Source organism: Saimiri boliviensis, chromosome 17, assembly GCF_048565385.1.
Source record: "Saimiri boliviensis isolate mSaiBol1 chromosome 17, mSaiBol1.pri, whole genome shotgun sequence".
Lineage (NCBI taxonomy): Eukaryota > Metazoa > Chordata > Mammalia > Primates > Cebidae > Saimiri > Saimiri boliviensis.
In genome coordinates, this window is record NC_133465.1 from 2,016,409 (window position 1) to 2,035,111 (window position 18,703).

At 42.6% G+C, this 18,703-nt stretch overlaps 1 protein-coding gene across 4 annotated transcripts in view; it reads right to left on the minus strand.

The window, feature by feature from the left end:
* Positions 1-222: 222 nt before the first annotated feature.
* Positions 223-18,703, minus strand: part of TADA2A (transcriptional adaptor 2A) — an 81,015-nt gene continuing 62,534 nt past the window's right edge. For all 4 annotated transcript variants that reach the window (XM_039476805.2, XM_074388057.1, XM_074388058.1 and 1 more), the window contains 6 exons: positions 13,332-13,442; positions 11,078-11,149; positions 7,459-7,591; positions 6,857-6,900; positions 3,510-3,583; positions 223-1,683 (listed from right to left, as the gene is read on the minus strand). In XM_039476805.2, the coding sequence (XP_039332739.1) occupies positions 1,498-1,683; positions 3,510-3,583; positions 6,857-6,900; positions 7,459-7,591; positions 11,078-11,149; positions 13,332-13,442 (620 nt within the window). In that variant the 3' untranslated portion in view covers positions 223-1,497. The remainder of the gene's footprint in view (positions 1,684-3,509; positions 3,584-6,856; positions 6,901-7,458; positions 7,592-11,077; positions 11,150-13,331; positions 13,443-18,703) is intronic.

The window sequence follows — 18,703 nt, forward strand, 5'->3', positions numbered from 1 at the left end:
TAGCCTTTCACCATTGAGAAATTAGGGTTCAAGTCTCAATCCAAGCAAAGCTGAGGTTTGTTGCATCATCTCCATCATCAAGAACTTGGTATCCTGGGAAACCCAGGACAAGAACAGGGTGAGTTCAGGACACATATGTCAGCAGACAGTGCAGCGTGATGGGGCGGGCATCCAACACCTTAAGTGTGTTTTAGTTACCGGAATATTTGACACACTCACAAATTAAATAGCAAAACATTTTAATCAATTAATTCTAAAAATAACAGAGACATGTTATATCCAGTGCCACCTCCTCAAAAGTCTACTGCAGATTAGACAGGCAGACTGCAAAGTACAGAGCCAGACATTAAAATTTTGTGGTTTTCTTTTTTTTTTTTTTTGAGATGGAGTCTCGCTCTGTTGCTGAGGCTGGAGTACAGTGCCGTTAATCTCGGCTCACTGTAACCTCCGCCTCCCAGGTTCAAGTGATTCTCCCACCTCAGTCTCCTGAGTAGCTGGGACTACAGGGGTGTGCCAACACGCCCAGCTAATTTTTGTATTTTTAGTAGACGGGTTTCACCATGTTGGTCAGGCTGGTCTTGAACTCCTGACCTCATGATCCACCCACCTCAGCATCCCAACGTGCTGGGATTACAGAAGCTCAGCTGGAGTTAAAGATGCAGTCTGGGACAAGACCATCATAAGAATATTTTCTTCCCCTTTACTCATAAAAGTTGTAAGCTTAGGCCGAGCACGGTGGCTCACGCCTGTAATCCTAGTACTTTGGGAGGCCCAGGTGGGCAGATCATCTGAGATCAGGAGTTAGAGACCAGACTGGCCAATATGGCAAAATCCCATCTCTATTAAAAATACAAAAATTAGCCAGGCATGGTGGCGGGGTGCCTGTAGCCCCAGCTACTTGGGAGGCTGAGGCAGGAGAATTGCCTGAACCTGGGAAGCGGAGGTTGCAGTGAGCCGAGATCGCGCCACTGCACTCCAGCCTTGGCGTCAGGAGTGAAACTCCATCTCAAAAAAAATGTTGTCAACTTAAAAACCCTTACAAGAGAGCTTTCTTATGCTGTAAAACCTTTCTCTTCAATTTAAATCTGTCTGCAGTGTTTGAAGGCAAAGCAGATCATCAGCAAACTTACCTCTCAATATAAGGATCTGGGCCGGACTCAGGACTAAAGACTGTGGTTTAGTTCTATTTCTACCAGCACTGTGATGTGAGGTACTATGGTTCTTTTAGTTACAAGAGGTGTTAGGAATGAATGCCCACTCACATTTAATAATAGCTTATCTAGCACACAACTCTGCAGCACAATACCAGCAACAGGAGTGTTTTAAAGCAGGATGGAGAAGAAAGCAGAATTTACACAACTTAAGGTTTCCTTTGTCCTTTTCCCTCTTTGCAAAATGAGAATTCAGCTGAAAAACAAAACTCTCCAGAATGCCCACACTGTCCTTTGACCCACCACATTCCAAACTTCTGACTTCTGATCCCAAGCCCTTAGAGCATCAGCCTTTGGTGATGTATCCTTCGCGGATGAGGAAATCATAGATTTTCCGGGTTTTGTTCACATCTATCTTGATGAGTGCTCTTGCCTGTGCCAGTCTTAAGCCTCCTTGCTTGTTACATTCGTTCAAGAGAGCAGATTTGTATTCTAAATAGGCTCCAGGGACCAACCTCACCATCTGACAGAGCTGCAAGACATGGCAAATTTAATAAACATTAACATCTGTCAGTTTTGTAATTTAATCCAGCAGGTATAGCAAAAAAATTTTTTAAAGTGACATCAGCCTCCAACTATTCATAGGAGCTGATGGGTGGCTGGACTACATCCCATTTAGTCACTTCCTCTGTGGGAAGAACGCTCCCTAAGGACGGACACCCGGGAAGAGAAGGCCAGGGTGTGATGCTAGGAGAGCCTTTAGCACACGCCAGCTGGCTCAGGGGCCTGGGTTTGTTGGAGATTACAAGTATGTACTCCTGAGGAGCAGCGTGGCTCATTCAGTAGTCCAACACTAAATGCCCAGGTACAGTCCCAGCACCAATGGTCAAGGAAGAGCCACGGGGCACGGTGGGGGCAGGATGCACACACACGTGGATTCTCAAGTGTGCATCGCACCAGCATAAAGCAGCAGTCCCTGCTTTGGGGATTACATCTACTTCAAAGGGCAAGGGCATAAAGAGACCGTGCTAAGAGGAGGTGACTTAACTGCTGAAAATCTAGAGAACTGCCGCAGTATCCAGCCGTGAGGAGCCTGAGGTGATCATTATGTGGAGAAGGATAAAAAAAGGCTTGAAAGTCCAGGCTATTCAGTGTTTGAATCAGACTGGCCTATGACCTTCTTCAGCAATACATAGATACTACATACATTTTCCTTCTACTCCCAAACTAATCCTTACTGTTCCTGGTGGATAAAGACTGACACTGTTACCTACACTATGCCCCTTTCTTATTATCTGAACTGAACTAATGATATAGGGTGGGAGAAAGAGGGCTGACCTTGGGAATTAAAAAAGGAGCATATGAGGAGCAAAAGAGAAATTCCTCCAAAAGAGTACTACAGACTTCAGAGATGTGACAGTTTTCTGAAAACTCCTGATGACGATTCTTATGAGGCTGGATTTAAATTTTAGAAACAATAAAATCAATAGGAAGACAAGTCTGATGATTCCAATTGGAAAAAGTAGGTCACATAATTTTTAAAATCAGGCCAGGTGCGGTGGCTCATGCCTGTAATCCCAGTACTTTGGGAGGCTGAGGCAGGTGATCACCTGAAGTCAGGATTTTGAGACCAGCCTGGCTAAGGAGGTGAAACACTGTCTCTAATAAAAATACAAAAATTAGCTGGGTGTGGTGTGCACCTGTAGTCCCAGCTACTCAGGAGGCTGGGCAGGAGAATCGCTTGAACCCAAGAAGTGGAGGTTGCAGTAAGCCAAGAAACACGCCACTGCACTCCAGTCTGGGCGACAGAGTGAGATTCCATCTCAGAAATATATATATATGTCAAAAAATTTTTTTTAATAAAAATGAACATGACTATGATGTTTCCTTATCTTTATAAACATGCTCTGGAAGCAATTTGCAAAAATGTTTTATATTATGATTATATCATTGGAGTAAGTCTAGAACTTTTCAAGGTGGCCATTCTAATAGGAAATACCTATTTTCATGTAAAAGTTACTTACTCTAGGTTTCCAAAAAATCAATTTTATTTATATAAAGCACTTAGTAGAGTAGCAAATGGTAAGTGCTCAGTAAGTTGATAGTTGCTATTATGATGTAATTTACATACCACATGTGCTTTCCCCAGAAGAGGAAAGGTGGTAGGGTGACAAGCAGTTCTCGGAAATCTGCCATAAACGGCTCTTTAGCTCTTGGACTTCTAGGATACATCGAAGCTGTGCATATATGTTAAATGAGTGAAACAAAACGGGTTTGACCCTATCATGGATTTTTAATGACAACTAAATGAATAATCAACCCCTATTCTCTTTCCCCCAGCCCCCTCCTTTTTGTTACCTCCTTTTCTTTTTCATTCAGCTTCTCTGTGCCAGGGAGGCCTGTGAGGTTCAAGGGTGGTGCACTCCGTCTACCTATAGAGAAGGAAAGAGCACAGATTTCATAGGAGTGACAACTTCTCAGGTATAAAGTATTAAAAAGTTCAGTGTAACCAGGCCAGCTAGGTATCCAGCTTAGGAAATCCTGTCTGATTCCCTCAGGACTCTTTAGCTAGCAACATGGGCACCCCAACATTCACTTGAAAATAAAAATGAATTACATATTCAGGGCATATGAATTACCTACAATCTGCTAAAATACACATACAGTCACACATACCTTAGCATCAAATGTAACTACTCACCACAGTAGTTATCTTTTATTTATTATTATTTTTTTGAGACAGGGTCTCACTGTGTCACCCAGGCTGGAGTGCAGTGTTGCCATCATGGCTCACTATAGCCTCAATCTCCCTAGCTCAAGTAATCCTCTTGCCTCAGCCTCCCAACTACCTGGGAAGACAGGCATGTACCACCATGCTCGCTATCACCTATTTCTTCCTAACCATGTAGGAGACTCTTAAAATCTGAAGCACAGATGTCACCCAGTTAAGAAAGGTCACACACTGCCTGCCTTGACAGCTGATGAATGGAAATAACTGCAGGAGAGACATTCCCTAATCCTTGCCACTCTGCCAGCAGTACAAGACAAACACAGTAATTAACCAAGTACTGTGTGCCTTCAGATCAAAGACTGTGAGGCCAGCAAAAGGCCCTTCTTTTTTATTACGTGAGGGAGTATCTGTTCCTTCTAAAGTAGCCCTGTTTACCTGCAAGATCCACAAACAGGAACAATGAGCCATTACATGGCAAAGCAGGGGCTGAGGTAAACTCACATACCTGAGAAAGAAACCCAGGTAGGAGGCCACTGGCCGGGTGCAAAGCTTGAGGAGCAAAACTTTTTTGGTTTTGTTTTGAATGTATATTAGGGATTGGTGTTCAGCAGGGAATAGACAGACTGAGTTAAGCAAAGAAAATGTTGAAGTTTTATGGAGGTTGCTTTTCAAGTGGGGCAGAGAAAGGGGAGGGACTGTTACAAGCTGCCCTGGTGGAAAACAGGCTTCTCTGTTACATCAGCAAAAGGCATAAGCGATTATCCCAAATCTTCAAAAAGGGAGAAAAAATTATTTGGTTTCTCACAAAAGTCACCAGAGGGTAGACTATAATCAAAGATGCCAGGCTTCCAATACATCGATACCTTAAGAACTTAACATAAAGGAGGGCAAAAGATCTCCTCAGCCTAAACATAAGGGGCGAGAAAGGCTAACATCAGTGTAGGAACAAACAATGAACAAGAGGCCGGGTGCTGACCCTCACACCTATAATCCCAGCACCTTGGAAGGCTAAAGCAGGAGGATCACTTGAGCCCAGGAGTTCAAGACCAACCCGGGCAATATAGTAAGACCTTGTCTCTACAAAAAAAAAAAAAAAAAAAAAAAAAAAAAAAAAAAAAAATTCGCCAGGTTTGGTGACACAAGTCTGTAGTCCCAGCTACTCAGGAACTGAACTGGGAGGATCACTTAGGCCTGGGAGTTCGAGGCTGCAGTGAGCCATCATCACACCCTGCATTCCACCCTGGACAGTAGAGGGAGACCCTGTCTCACAAAAAAAGAAACAATGAACAAGTCCATGCAGATGGTTCAGAAAACAAAAACCTGTGATCATGTTAGCCAGTTCCTTTATTTAATTAAATTAATTTTTAGAGACAGTCTTACTCTGTCACCTAGGCTAGAGTACAATGGTGTGATCTTGGCTCACTGCAGCCTCCGCCTCCTGGATTCAAGCAATTCTCATGCCTCAGCCTCCTGAGTAGCTGGGATTACAGATGTGCACCACCATGCCCAGCTAATTTTTATTTTTATTTTTTTCAGGAGAGATGGGGATTTACCATGTTGGTCAGGCTGGTCTTGAACTCCTGACCTCAGGTGGTCCGCCTGCCTCAGCCTCCCAAAGTGCTGGGATTACAGGTGTGAGCTACCACACCGGGACCAGTTCCTTCATTTTATTTTATTTTACTTATTTATTTGTTTGTTTGTTTATTTATTTATTTATTTTTGAGACGGAGTTTCGCTCTTGTTACCCAGGCTGGAGTGCAATGGTGCGATCTCTGCTCACCACAACCTCCGCCTCCTGGGTTCAGGCAATTCTCCTGCCTCAGCCTCCTGAGTAGCTGGGATTACAGGCACGCGCCACCATGCCCAGCTAATTTTTTGTATTTTTAGTAGAGACGGGGTTTCACCATGTTGACCAGGATGGTCTCGATCTCTTGACCTCGTGATCCACCCGCCTCGGCCTCCCAAAGTGCTGGGATTACAGGCTTGAGCCACCATGCCCGGCCTCAGTTCCTTCATATTAATTAGCCAGTATTAGCTTAGTTGTATTTAGATTTTGGGGGCAGAGTGTTGGCAATAAGAAACTTCTAAAATAAAACATGGATATCATTGTCTTGGCTACTCCCCTAAAAAGCTGTTTTCCCTTCAATCTCCAAGGATCATCAGATAGTATATGGCTTAATCTTGCTCTGTATACTAATCTCAAAATAGGACATACTCAAAGAGGTAACACTAAGAAACAGAAATACTTTAGGTCTCCAACTTAGAAATCCTTATGTTTCTAGCAGATAACACATGCTTCTTTGCTCATGTTATATAAAAATAAAAAGCTTAGTCTGGGCACGGTAGCTCATGCCTGCAATTCCAGCACTCTGGGAGGCTCAGGTGGGCAGAACACTTGAGGATCAGGAGTTCGAGACCAGCCTGCCCAACATGGCGAAACCCTGTCTCTACCAAAAATACTAAAATTAGCCAGGCGTGGTGGTGCACGCCTGTAATCCCAGCTACTCAGGAGGCTGAGGCAAGAGAATAACTTGTACCCAGGAGGCGGAGGTTGTAGTGAGCTAAGATCATGCCACTGCACTCCAGCGTGGGTGACAGAGCAAGACTGTCTCAAAAAATAAATAAAAATAAAAATAAAATAAAAAGCTTTTAATTTATCTCCTGTGAAATAAGTCTCAAAATTAGTGGAAGATACAACTGCAGTAATCTAACTGCTCATGAACACTGGTAAAATAAAGAAGTTACCTCTCTCAAGTTTTCTTCCCCTGTTCCTATGCTGTCACTCTGAGGATAGTCTCTGTCTGGACATGAAGATTCTGCAAACATACTGATGTTTATATATTGGGCTAACACTTGATTACCATTACTCTGCCTAAGCATCCTGACACCACAGAGGAAGGATTGCTGGGTCACCATAGCCCCTAACAATGCAAACTTCACAATTAAGACTTGTTCTGGCCAGAGAAATAATTACCTGAATTTGAAGCCACTGGAAGGGAAGGACTCAGGCCGGAATCACTACAATGAAGAAGAGGAATTTAAACTTAGGTCATTCAAACAAGGTGATTTCCACAAGCCCCTGTGGGACTGAGTGCCATTTATCAGACAGGTCACTTTGAGGAAATGTAATGAGATAGACTGAATTACGTTTTACAGACTTCTCACTATATCGAACAGAAAAGAAAATCTGTTCTGAGGAGAAAAATTCCTCAGATGTGTTAAGACGAGCTTGTAATTGAGAACACCAATAACACCATTCAAGGGAAAGGGCATAAACATGATTCTCCAGTGAAAATCTAGATATGAAGAGGGAGTTAAAGTCATGGATAGAAGGCTGGGGGAAAATTCACTCATTTTTAAAAATATGACCAAAGTAGTAAAGTATGATTCCAGGAGGTCAGCCGTTTCTCAAAACTGTCAGTACGGCACTGTTTCTGAGATGGACTGCTAAAATACTTCTGAATTCTTCTAGCTACTCAATTATTATTACTCTGCCATCTAGAGTGCCCCAAAACACATATAAAGGCCCAGGCATCCCAGAAAGAACGCCTCCTTCGCCCTGGACTAATCACTTACATGTCAGCTTGCCGGCGGAGCCACTGCCGGCAAGCACTGCTGTCTTGGATGTGCTGGAGAACTTCGGAGAGCATGGTGCGTTTAAGGCGCTCTTCCTCCCGCGTCTTCTTGAGGTGATCGTAGGTTCTGGCACCTGGGGGTATAGGAAACACAATGACCACTATTGACAATGCAGCAGAACTGCAGGGCTTCCTAACTGAACGAGAAACTGGTTTTCGAGTTTTGTTCTTAAAGTTTGTTTCCTTTGCAAAACTGCTTTCACAATTATTTCTCCAAGACCCAAGTAGATTTTTCCTAGTCTGAAATCCTTTTCTTAAATATATGTATTCTTTTTCTATCTATAAGAAACTTGGGGCCGGGCGCGGTGGCTCACGCCTGTCATCCCAGCACTTTGGGAGGCCGAGGCGGGTGGATCACGAGGTCAAGAGATCGAGACCATCCTGGTCAACATGGTGAAACCCCGTCTCTACTAAAAATACAAAAAAATTAGCTGGGCATGGTGGTGCATGCCTGTAATCCCAGCTACTCAGGAGGCTGAGGCAGGAGAATTGCCTGAACCCAGGAGGCGGAGGTTGCGGTGAGCCGAGATCGCGCCATTGCACTCCAGCCTGGGTAACAAGAGCGAAACTCCGTCTCAAAAAAAAAAAAAAAAAAAAACTTGGGAGAAAAAAACCATCAGAAAAGTATAAAGAAGGCAAGAATTGCTCATATTTTCACCCTCAAAAAGTAACCAACTTTGACTATAGTCATATTTGCTTCCTGTTTTTTCTATTTTTATAAAATTTTTCAAAGTGACACAAGTGCTTTGTGCCTTTCCTTAAAAACCAATTAGAATTACAAAAAAAGTGTTCTCTTTGACATGTAGTACTCTTTCTTCCGTATTTCTCAGAGGCAGCCAATATCAGGAAACCAAAATTAGTTATGAGAGTCTCTATATGTATCTTGCTAAACAGAAGAGCTGCGTGGTGTTTTCTACATGTTAACAAAGGTTCACAGATCCAAAATACTACACTGTGGGGGTTTCAAAATTGAAACTAAGTTCCATAGAGCCCCAGGATACCACTGGAGTACCTTAGAGGTTAATGTAAAGAGAAAGGGCATTGCCAGATACCAGTGGGTTCTGGACTCATTACATATAACTTGAATCATTAAAATTCAACCAAAGTAATTCTACTTTTATCATTTGTAGATTAGGGCTCCATACAAAATTTAATTTCAAAAATGGTTTCCACTGTTAAAGAAACATACTAGGCTGAACTTACATCCATAAGGCTATGTTTGCACCCACAGGGTTCTGTTAAGAAGCCAACTTTTTTTTTTTTTTTTTTTTGAGACAGAGTTTCGCTCTTGTTACCCAGGCTGGAGTGCAATGGCGCAATCTCGGCTCACCGCAATCTCCGCCTCCTGGGTTCAGGCAATTCTCCCGTCTCAGCCTCCTGAGTAGGTGGGATTATAGGCACGCGCCACCATGCCAGCTAATTTTTTGTATTTTTAGTAGAGACGGGGTTTCACCATGTTGACCAGGATGGTCTTGATCTCTTGACCTCGTGATCCACCCGCCTCGGCCTCCCAAAGTGCTGGGATTACAGGCTTGAGCCACCGCGCCCGGCGAAGCCAACTATTTCTTATAGGTAGTAAGTGATAGGTGTCCATGATCACAGAGACTTCAAATAGGACGAAAGGAATGCTCTAGCTCACTCCAACAATGACAGCAAAACAACAGATACTGCCATTTATTGAGGATTTATTGTGAGCCAGATACTGGGCTATGCTTATATGGACTATCTCTAATTAAATCTTTACACTAACTCTAAGAAACTTAGAAAAGTAAAACTTGAATAGAGGCTGGGCACAGTTGCTCACACATGTAATCCCAGCACTCTGGGAGGCCAAAGCGGGAGGACTGCTTTGAGGCCAGGCATTTGAGATCAGCCTGGGCAACTTGACAAGGCCCAGTCTCTAGGAAAAAAAAAAAAAAAAAAAAAAAGAGGAAAGAAAAAGAAATTTGGATAGAATCACGGAGTTGGTAAACAGGAGAGCCAAAATTTATACTTAAGCTTTTTAAGTCTAGACCCAGAACTTAACTACTATAATACACTATCTCTTATGACCTGGTTCTAGCACTAACTAGCTCTATAACCACTTGATATCTTTTTTTTTTTTTTTTTTTTTTTTTTGAGACGGAGTTTCGCTTTTGTTACCCAGGCTGGAGTGCAATGGCGCGATCTCGGCTCACCGCAACCTCCGCCTCCCGGGTTCAAGCAGTTCTCCTGCCTCAGCCTCCTGAGTAGCTGGGATTACAGGCACGCGCCACCATGCCCAGCTAATTTTTTGTATTTTTAGTAGAGACGGGGTTTCACCATGTTGACCAGGATGGTCTCGATCTCTTGACCTCGTGATCCACCCGCCTCGGCCTCCCAAAGTGCTGTGATTACAGGCTTGAGCCACCGCGCCCGGCCACCACTTGATATCTTAATTTCTAATTTCTTCATTAAATGGAAGTAACGGTACTTTATAAATCTGTCATGAGAATTCAATGACATGATCCAGGTGAAATGGTTAGCACAGGACTGGTACATGGTAAACAGCTCACAGATGTTAGCTGCTAATAATAAAATTATTGTCACTACCCCAAAAAACTGGGATGTAGACACTTGGAGCCAGTGGAAGCTTGATTATTTTATAAAAATGGTAAGACCATATATCATTAAATTTGAAAAGGGTGACACACCTTACATGTAAAATCCCTTTTTTTTTTTTTTGAGACAGAGTCTTGCTTTGCTGGCCAGCCTAGAGTGCCGTGGCACAATCTCAGCTCACTACAACCTCTGCTTCCCGGGTTCAAGCAATTCTTGTGTCTCAGCCTCCCTAGTAGCTGGGATAAAAAGTATGCACCACAACACCTGGCTAATTTTTCTATTTTTAGTAGAGATGGGGTTTCACCATGATGGCCAGGCTGGTCTCAAACTCCTGGGCTTAAGTGACCCACCTGCCTCGGCCTCCCAAAGTGCTGGATTACCGGCGTGAGCCACTGCTCCCAGCTCAAGATTCCCTTTTTTTAAGGAACCTCAACAGAATCCTAAATCTAAAACAGCATCTCTCTTTCCTTTGTCTCACAACTTTTATTCTACCTCAGATAATCTATATAAAGATATTTATAGGGATTAAATAGATGAAACTTTACTGAAAAGATTTAAAACATTCTGGAAAAAGAAAGCTTGGGTGTTTTTTGAGATGGAGTCTCGCTCTGTTGCCAGGCTGGGGTGCAATGGCAGGGGCTCAGCTCACTGCAACCTCCGCCTCCCAGGTTCAAGCGATTCTCCTGTCTCAGCCTCCTGAGTAGCTGAGATTACAGGTGCCTGCCACCATGCCCAGCTAATTTTTATATTTTTAGTAGAGATGGGGGTCTCACCATATTGGCCAGGCAGGTCCCGAAATCCTGACCTTGTCATCCGCCACCTCAGCCTCCCAGAGTGCTGGGATTACAGGCGTGAGCCACCACAACTGGCCAGAAAGGGTTTTGTTTTGTTTTTTTTTTAAATGCATAACTCAGAGATCTCCTCTGTGTGTTAAGAAGAGACTTCCCCTCAGGTATGGTAAGTAGCTGAAGCATACTTACTACAAAAATTGGTAATGCCTGCTGTCCTATATTCTTGGAGCCTCTTGATTTCCCTTCGGAGTTCAAATTCCACTGTTTTCCCCAAAAAGAATGAAGGAAAAAAATTAGAAAACAAAGGAAACATCAGTCAGCACTGTTGCTGTTGAGCATTTTCAGTAATTCTGCCTATTATAAAAGACTAAGTTCATTTGAAGAATCATATTGTTGGTAACTTCTCATTAGAACTTTTACCCAAGAGCTGAGGAAAACCTACTCCAGCTGTCTTCCAGCTGCTCTATGTCTTCCAGAGGTAGCAGCTGCAACTGTCTTCTAGAAAACTTAGTCAAATGGCTGAATTCGTTTGTCTACAAAAGTAATACATACAATTTTTTTGACAACCAAATTTACCTGCTCTATCTTCTGTTAAAAGTTCTACCCACGTGACCAAGTTCTTTTATGAAATCTGTCTCTGTTATTACTTGATGTGGCCCTGATGCAAGGACAAAAGCTCTGTGTGCAAGCCCCAGTAAGTTTCTTTACAGCTTCTTCCCTATTGGAACATAAGAGCACTGTGTTTTCTGTAAACCAAAGGTTTCTGCCTCCTCTGAGCACACAGATCAGGTTGTACTCTTTGGGTTATTAAACAATAAAACATTCAAATTTGGCTGCTTAAGAGAATGAAGGAAGAGCCTGGACTCCATTCATGGAGTGTAGTTATTTGGATTGACACATAAACCAGGGGTGTGTCCCAAACTGGGACAGGAAGTAAAGGATCAGTCACCTGGTAAAAATCACACAAAGAATGCCAACCAAACAAGGTGATTGGTGAGGACAACCAACCTGGCTCAGATAAATGTCTGCAATGCTACGTAAGAAATATTGTATGATGAGAATAAGGGCCTTGGTAGAGTACCTTCTGAGAACTAAACTTAGGGGCCGCATGAACAAACATCATGATGAAAGGTACAGAATAAGCCAGAGTCCATATTAACAGTTTAGGCCTTACTGCCATAACAACATTTTTGTTTGTTTGTTTTTTGTTTTGAAACAGGCTCTCTCGTTGCCCAGGCTGGAATGCAATGGCGCGATCTCTGCTCACTGCAACCTCTGCTGCCCAGGTTCAAGCGATTCTCCCACCTCGGCCTCCAGAGTAGCTGACACTACAGGTGTGTACCACCATGCCCAGCTAACTTTGGTATTTTTATAGAGATGGAGTTTTACTGTGTTGCCCAGACTGGTCTCAAACTCCCAGGCTCAAGAGATCCTCCTACCTCGACCTCCCAAAGTGCTGGGATTACAGGTGTGAGCCACCACACCCAGCCTTATAACAACTTTTAATTTTTCTTTGTTTTTTTCTTTATTTAGTTTTTTATTTTAACAACTTTTTTTTTTTTTTTTTTTTTTTTTTTTTTGAGCGGAGTTTCGCTCTTGTTACCCAGGCTGGAGTGCAATGGCGCGATCTCGGCTCACCGCAACCTCTGCCTCCTGGGCTCAGGCAATTCTCCTGCCTCAGCCTCCTGAGTAGCTGGGATTACAGGCACGCGCCACCACGCCCAGCTAGTTTTTTTGTATTTTTAGTAGAGACGGGGTTTCACCATGTTGACCAGGATGGTCTTGATCTTTCGACCTCGTGATCCACCCGCCTCGGCCTCCCAAAGTGCTGGGATTACAGGCTTGAGCCACCGCGCCCGGCCTAACAACTTTTAATTTTTTATGGTGAAAAATCAAATGGTAACTGGGTAATGCTCTCACAGAAATACCACAGAAAGACAAGACAATGATGGAAGTACTATCTCCACAAGCTATCCATCTCTGTCCTCATTTTAAAAACTACTTTTAGTACTAAGATATTTATCAACAAAATAAAATGTCTGGGATTTGCTTCAGAATATCCAGTTGAGGGCAGGAGGAAAGACAGTGGGTGATAAAGATGCAACCAGACTGGCCATGTGTTGAAAACTACTGAAGCTGGATGATGGATACACAGGAATTCATCGTATGATTACATCTACTTTTATATATATTTGAAAATACCCATGACAAAAAGTGGGGAGAAAAACTACTAAATTATTATTTATCTGGGGCGGTGGGGGAAGCCATTAGGGCTTTTTAACCTCTCTTCGCCACTCCCACAGTCCCAAATTTGTCTCATTGTAATAATGGGGAACAAAGACAGAAATATCCATTTATTTACAGAACTTCACATAAAACACATCATTCTCTCTCCTACTTACATAAATACACAAACACTGCTCAAGGCTCAAAAACCACCTACATGCATGGCTTTCAATGAATTTGTCATGTTCCACTGGCCCCACAATTCTTGCAAATCGCCTCATTGTTTCATAAAGGTCCTGGACCTCCTTGGGATACCGCCGTTCCATTACTACAGAGAAAAAAAACACATAAATGTGTCATGGGAAATGTAAGGTGACTAACTTACCCATGACAGGAAGCAAACAGGAAAGCCAAGAATGCAAAACACTAAAATCATAATGATAACAGCATCACAACTATCCCACAGGGATGTTATCATCACTGGAGATCATCTCCACCACTGAGCACTACTGATCTCCCATACCTCACTTTTTTTTCTTTTTTTCTTTTGAGATGAAGTCTCATTCTGTCGCCCAGGCTGGAATGCAGTGGCATGATCTCAGCTTACTGCAATCTCTGTCTCCTGGGTTGAAGCAATTCTCCTGCCTCAGTCTCCCAAGTAGCTGGGCTTCCAGGTGCCTGCCACCACACCCAGCTAATTTTTACATTTTTAGTAGAGACAGGGTTTCACCACGTTGGCAAGGCTGGTCTCAAACTCTTGAACTCAGGTGATTCACCCGCCTTGGCCTCCCAAAGTGCTGGGATTATAGGTGTGAGCCAACGTGCCTGGCCACCTCACTGTCTTTTAAATCGCACAGGGGCAGGAAGTGCTGGGAGTAATGGACAAGAAAATTAAAGGCAGAGCTTACATGCTTAGGAACAATTATGGCCAAAATTTATGGTATTAACTCCCACAGGAAAATAAGGAAATTACAGACACAATAATCCATCCAGAAGATTTGCCACTGCCGGAAAAAGTGTGATTTCTTGCATGTCCCACCTACACATCCTCAAGCAAGATACGTATTTTTTCATTCTTCATATCGGTTATTTTGCCTTCTCCAAACTAAATTAACTACTGTAACTTAATTTAGTCCTAATGAAGTTACATTTGACAACTGTCATGCAAATATCTTGCAGGGATGCCAGGGCTACAACTCTGGGGATCATTACTGACCAAACAGCTAATCAAAAGACATATCTGCAGAGAAGATGGAGAGTAAAATTGACAATAACTGGTAGACTGAGGCAGTCAGGAACTCTACAACTGCTACTTGGGTCACTTCAATCTGATAATCGGTAATTAGGTTAGTTTTGTCTACTCTTAGACTAAAGATACAGGCTTTCGTTTATGTCGGCTATTTTTTTTTCCCTAGCTTACTTTTTTATTTTTTATTTGAGACAGGGTCTTGCTCTGTTGCCCAGGCTGGAGTGCAGTGGCACAATCACAGTTCACTGTAGCCTCAAGCTTCCAGACGCAAGAGACTCTCTCACCTTAGCCTCCCAGATACCTGGGGCCACAGGCACATGCCACCATGGTTGGCCTTATTTTTTTTTTAAACAGAGATGGGGGTCTCCCTATGTTGCCTAGGCTGGTCTTGAACTCCTAGGGTCAATCATTCCTCCTGCCTCGGCCTCCCAAAGTGCTGGGATTATAGGTGTGAGCCACCATGCCTGGCCTATGACAGCTATTTAAATTAAGTCCTCTTTTTAGGTGAATCTCCTCTCTTGCAAGAGACATTCTTATCCAAAAATTCGAGAACCTGATTTAAGGAGCAGCCATAGATCATTTTAAAAAAACAAACCAACAACAACAAACAACAACACAGAAGAATACGAAGTAAATTTTTTAAAGAAAAAAACAAAAACAAAAACAAACAAACAAAAAACCCTGCCTATCATATTAAGGTCACTTGTATATTCTGTATAATGGCAACTGAGTATCTGTGAAACCACATTGCACACTCTACTTCTACACTCTCAGAAGCAACAGAGCTTCCCCTCAGCCCTATATTTGAAAAAATATAGTTAATAGAATAATGAAGTCAAACTGACCTCTATCAGTTTAAAGTAGAATTTATGTAACAGTCAATGTCTTTGAGGAGTAAAGGTCAAAAATAAGCTGAACTATTATGTTAAACTAGAGAATTCAGATAGAGAACTTACTGCTGTGTCTACTAGAACACGACCAATTAAATCTGATCCTGAGTTATTTTTGCAAATACACAGGTCATGATAAGGACAGGGTTCAACAGGAAATCTCATACACTGCTAGAAGAAACAGATGTTCATACAACCATCTTTTGGAAAGCAATTTGGCAGCAGGCATCAATAATTTTTAATGGTCACAGTTTTAGATGTATTAATCCCACTTTTTTTTTTTTTTTTTTTGAGACAGAGTTTCGCTCTTGTTACCCAGGCTGGAGTGCAATGGCGTGATCTCGGCTCACCGCAACCTCCGCCTCCTGGGTTCAAGCAATTCTCCTGCCTCCGCCTCCCTAGTAGCTGGGACTACAGGCGTGCGCCACCATGCCAAGCTAATTTTTTTGTATTCCTAGTAGAGACGGGGTTTCACCATGTTGACCAGGATGGTCTCGATCTCTTGACCTCATGATCCACCAGCCTCGGCCTCCCAAAGTGCTGGGATTACAGGCTTGAGCCACCGCGCCCAGCCGTATTAATCCCACTTCTAAAAATCTATTTTAAAAATCGTAAATAATGACAAAGCTTTATTCACAAGTTCATCACAGCATTATTTATGTAATGATTAAAAGAACTGAAAGCTAAATACCTAAAGAGAGAAGTTATGCATATAATTATCTTATATGTATATATACAACATATTTAACTATTAAAAGTATATATCACGTACTCTGTTAAAACTGATATCCTCAAAACATTACAGTAACTTGAAAAAATGTGTAACATAAAGTGAAAACATAAAGGAAATAAGGCCGGGCATGGTTGCTCACACCCATGATCCCAGCACTCTGGGAGGCCACGGTGGGCAGATTACTTGAGTCCAAGGAGTTCAAAACCAGCCTGGACAACATAGCGAAACCCCATCTCTTATAAAAACACAAAAAATTAGCTGGGCATGGTGGCACACGCCTGTATTTCCAGCTACTCAGGGGGATGAGATGGGAGAATCACATGAGCCTAGGAGGTGGAGACTGCAGGGAGCTGAGCCACTGTACTCCACCCTGGGCAAATAGAGTGAGGCCCTGTCTCAAAAAATAAATAATAAAGGACATAAAATGTAACATACTTATGACTATGGCTATATATTTTTTAAATACTATAGGTTTTCAGAAATGGGTCTCGCTCTATTGTACAGGCTAGAGTGCAGTGGCATGATTATAGCTCACTGCAGCCTTGAACTCCTGGGCTCTAGTGATCCACTGCCTCAGCCTCCCAAGTAGCTGGGATTACAGGCACAAGCCACCATGCCTGGCTGGATATTTATTTATATTGAAAAGATACTTAACCTTGCTAACTGAATCCCATAATGCTATGGATTATTAAATAAATAACCCTATAAAAATCTATCAACTGGGATATGTTTTACAACCATTAGGCACTTTTATAAAAAAAGAATATTATGACACACAACTACTATAAATATTTTCATACAAACATTGTGATTGTTATTATGATATCATCCCTCTTATTTGTGAAACAGACTCTACATTGTGGAAGAAGAAAAACTACCGGGACTTTTCTGCCCTGTTTAGGTATCTCTGATATTTAAAATAAGAAGGGCCAGGTGAGGTAGCTCGAGCCTGTAATAAGGAGGCTGAGGTGGGAAGATCACCTGAGCCCAGGAGTTTAAGGCTGCAGCAAGATACCATTACACCACTGCACTCCATCCTGAGCAACAGAGCAAGACGCTGTCTCTTAAAAAACAAACAACAACACAGTAAGATCAAGGTGGCATTTATTTTAAAAATGACTGTACTTATTTTTATCACCATCACATAATATTAAATGTCATTTATTTTGTCTGTCTACAACCATGCAAAATAAAGGTATCACTTTGTTAATTTTTGTCTAATTTTTTTTTTTTTTTTTTGAGACGGGAGTCAAGCTCTGTCACCTGGACTGGAGTGCAGTGGCACGATCTTGGCTCACTGCAACCTCTGCCTCCCAGGTTCAAGTGATTCTCCTGTCTCTGCCTCACATGTAGCTGCAATTACAGGCACATGCTACCATGCCTGGCTAATTTTTGTATTTTTAGTAAAGACAGGAGTTTCACCATGTTGGCCAGGCTGGTGTCGAACTCCTCACCTCAGGAGATCCACCCACCTCAACCTTCCAAAGTGCTAGGATTACAAGTGTGAGCCACCACACCTGCCTTATCTAAATTTTTTTTTTTTTTTTTTTTTTTTTTTTTTTGAGATGGAGTTTCACTCTTGTTACCCAGGCTGGAGTGCAATGGTGCGATCTCGGCTCACTGCAACCTCCGCCTCCTGGGTTCAGGCAATTCTCCTGCCTCAGCCTCCCGAGTAGCTGGGACTACAGGCACGCACCACCATGCCCAGCTAATGTTTTGTATTTTTAGTAGAGATGGGGTTTCACCATGTTGACCAGGATGGTCTCGATCTCTCGACCTCGTGATCCACCCGCCTCGGCCTCCCAAAGTGCTGGGATTACAGGCTTGAGCCATTGCGTCCGGCCCATCTAAAATATTTTTAAAATCTGAAGATTAAAGTTATGTTATGCTTAACACACAGTTGCAAAACTTGACTCCAGAAAATGATTCATTAATAGTCACACTGTAATTACTATACAAAAAGAATTTTAATACACGTTTTGTTGACTACAGATTAATACTTTTATTTTATTTATTTATTATTTGTTTATTTATTTATTGAGAGGGAGTCTCTGTTGCCCAGGCTGGACTACAGTGGTACGATCTAGGCTAACTGCAACCTCCACCTCCTGTGTTCAAGTGATTCTCCTGCCTCAAGTGATTCTCCTGCCTCAGCCTCCCGAGTAACTGGGATTACAGGCATGTGCCACCACTCCTAGCTAATTTTTTTTTTGTACTTTTAGTAGAGATGAGGTTTCACTGTGTTAGCCAGGATGGTCTAGATCTCCTGATCTCATGATCCACCCACCTCAGCCTCCCCAAGATCTGGGATTACAGGTGTGAGCCACTATGTCTGGCCCCAAATTAATACTTTAATTTTTAATTAAACTTTCACTATGGATCAGAATTGCCCTGAAGACCTTTACAAATGCAGATGCTGTACCTCCAAACCCAGAGATTCTTTTTTTTTTTTTTTTTTTTTTTTTTTTTGAGACGGAGTTTTGCTCTTGTTACCCAGGCTGGAGTGCAATGGCGCGATCTCGGCTCACCGCAACCTCCGCCTCCTGGGTTCAGGCAATTCTCCCTCCTCAGCTTCCTGAGTAGCTGGGATTACAGGCACGCGCCACCATGCCTAGCTAATTTTTTGCATTTTTAGTAGAGACAGGGTTTCACCATGTTGACCAGGATGGTCTCGATCTCTTGACCTCGTGATCCACCCGCCTCGGCCTCCCAAAGTG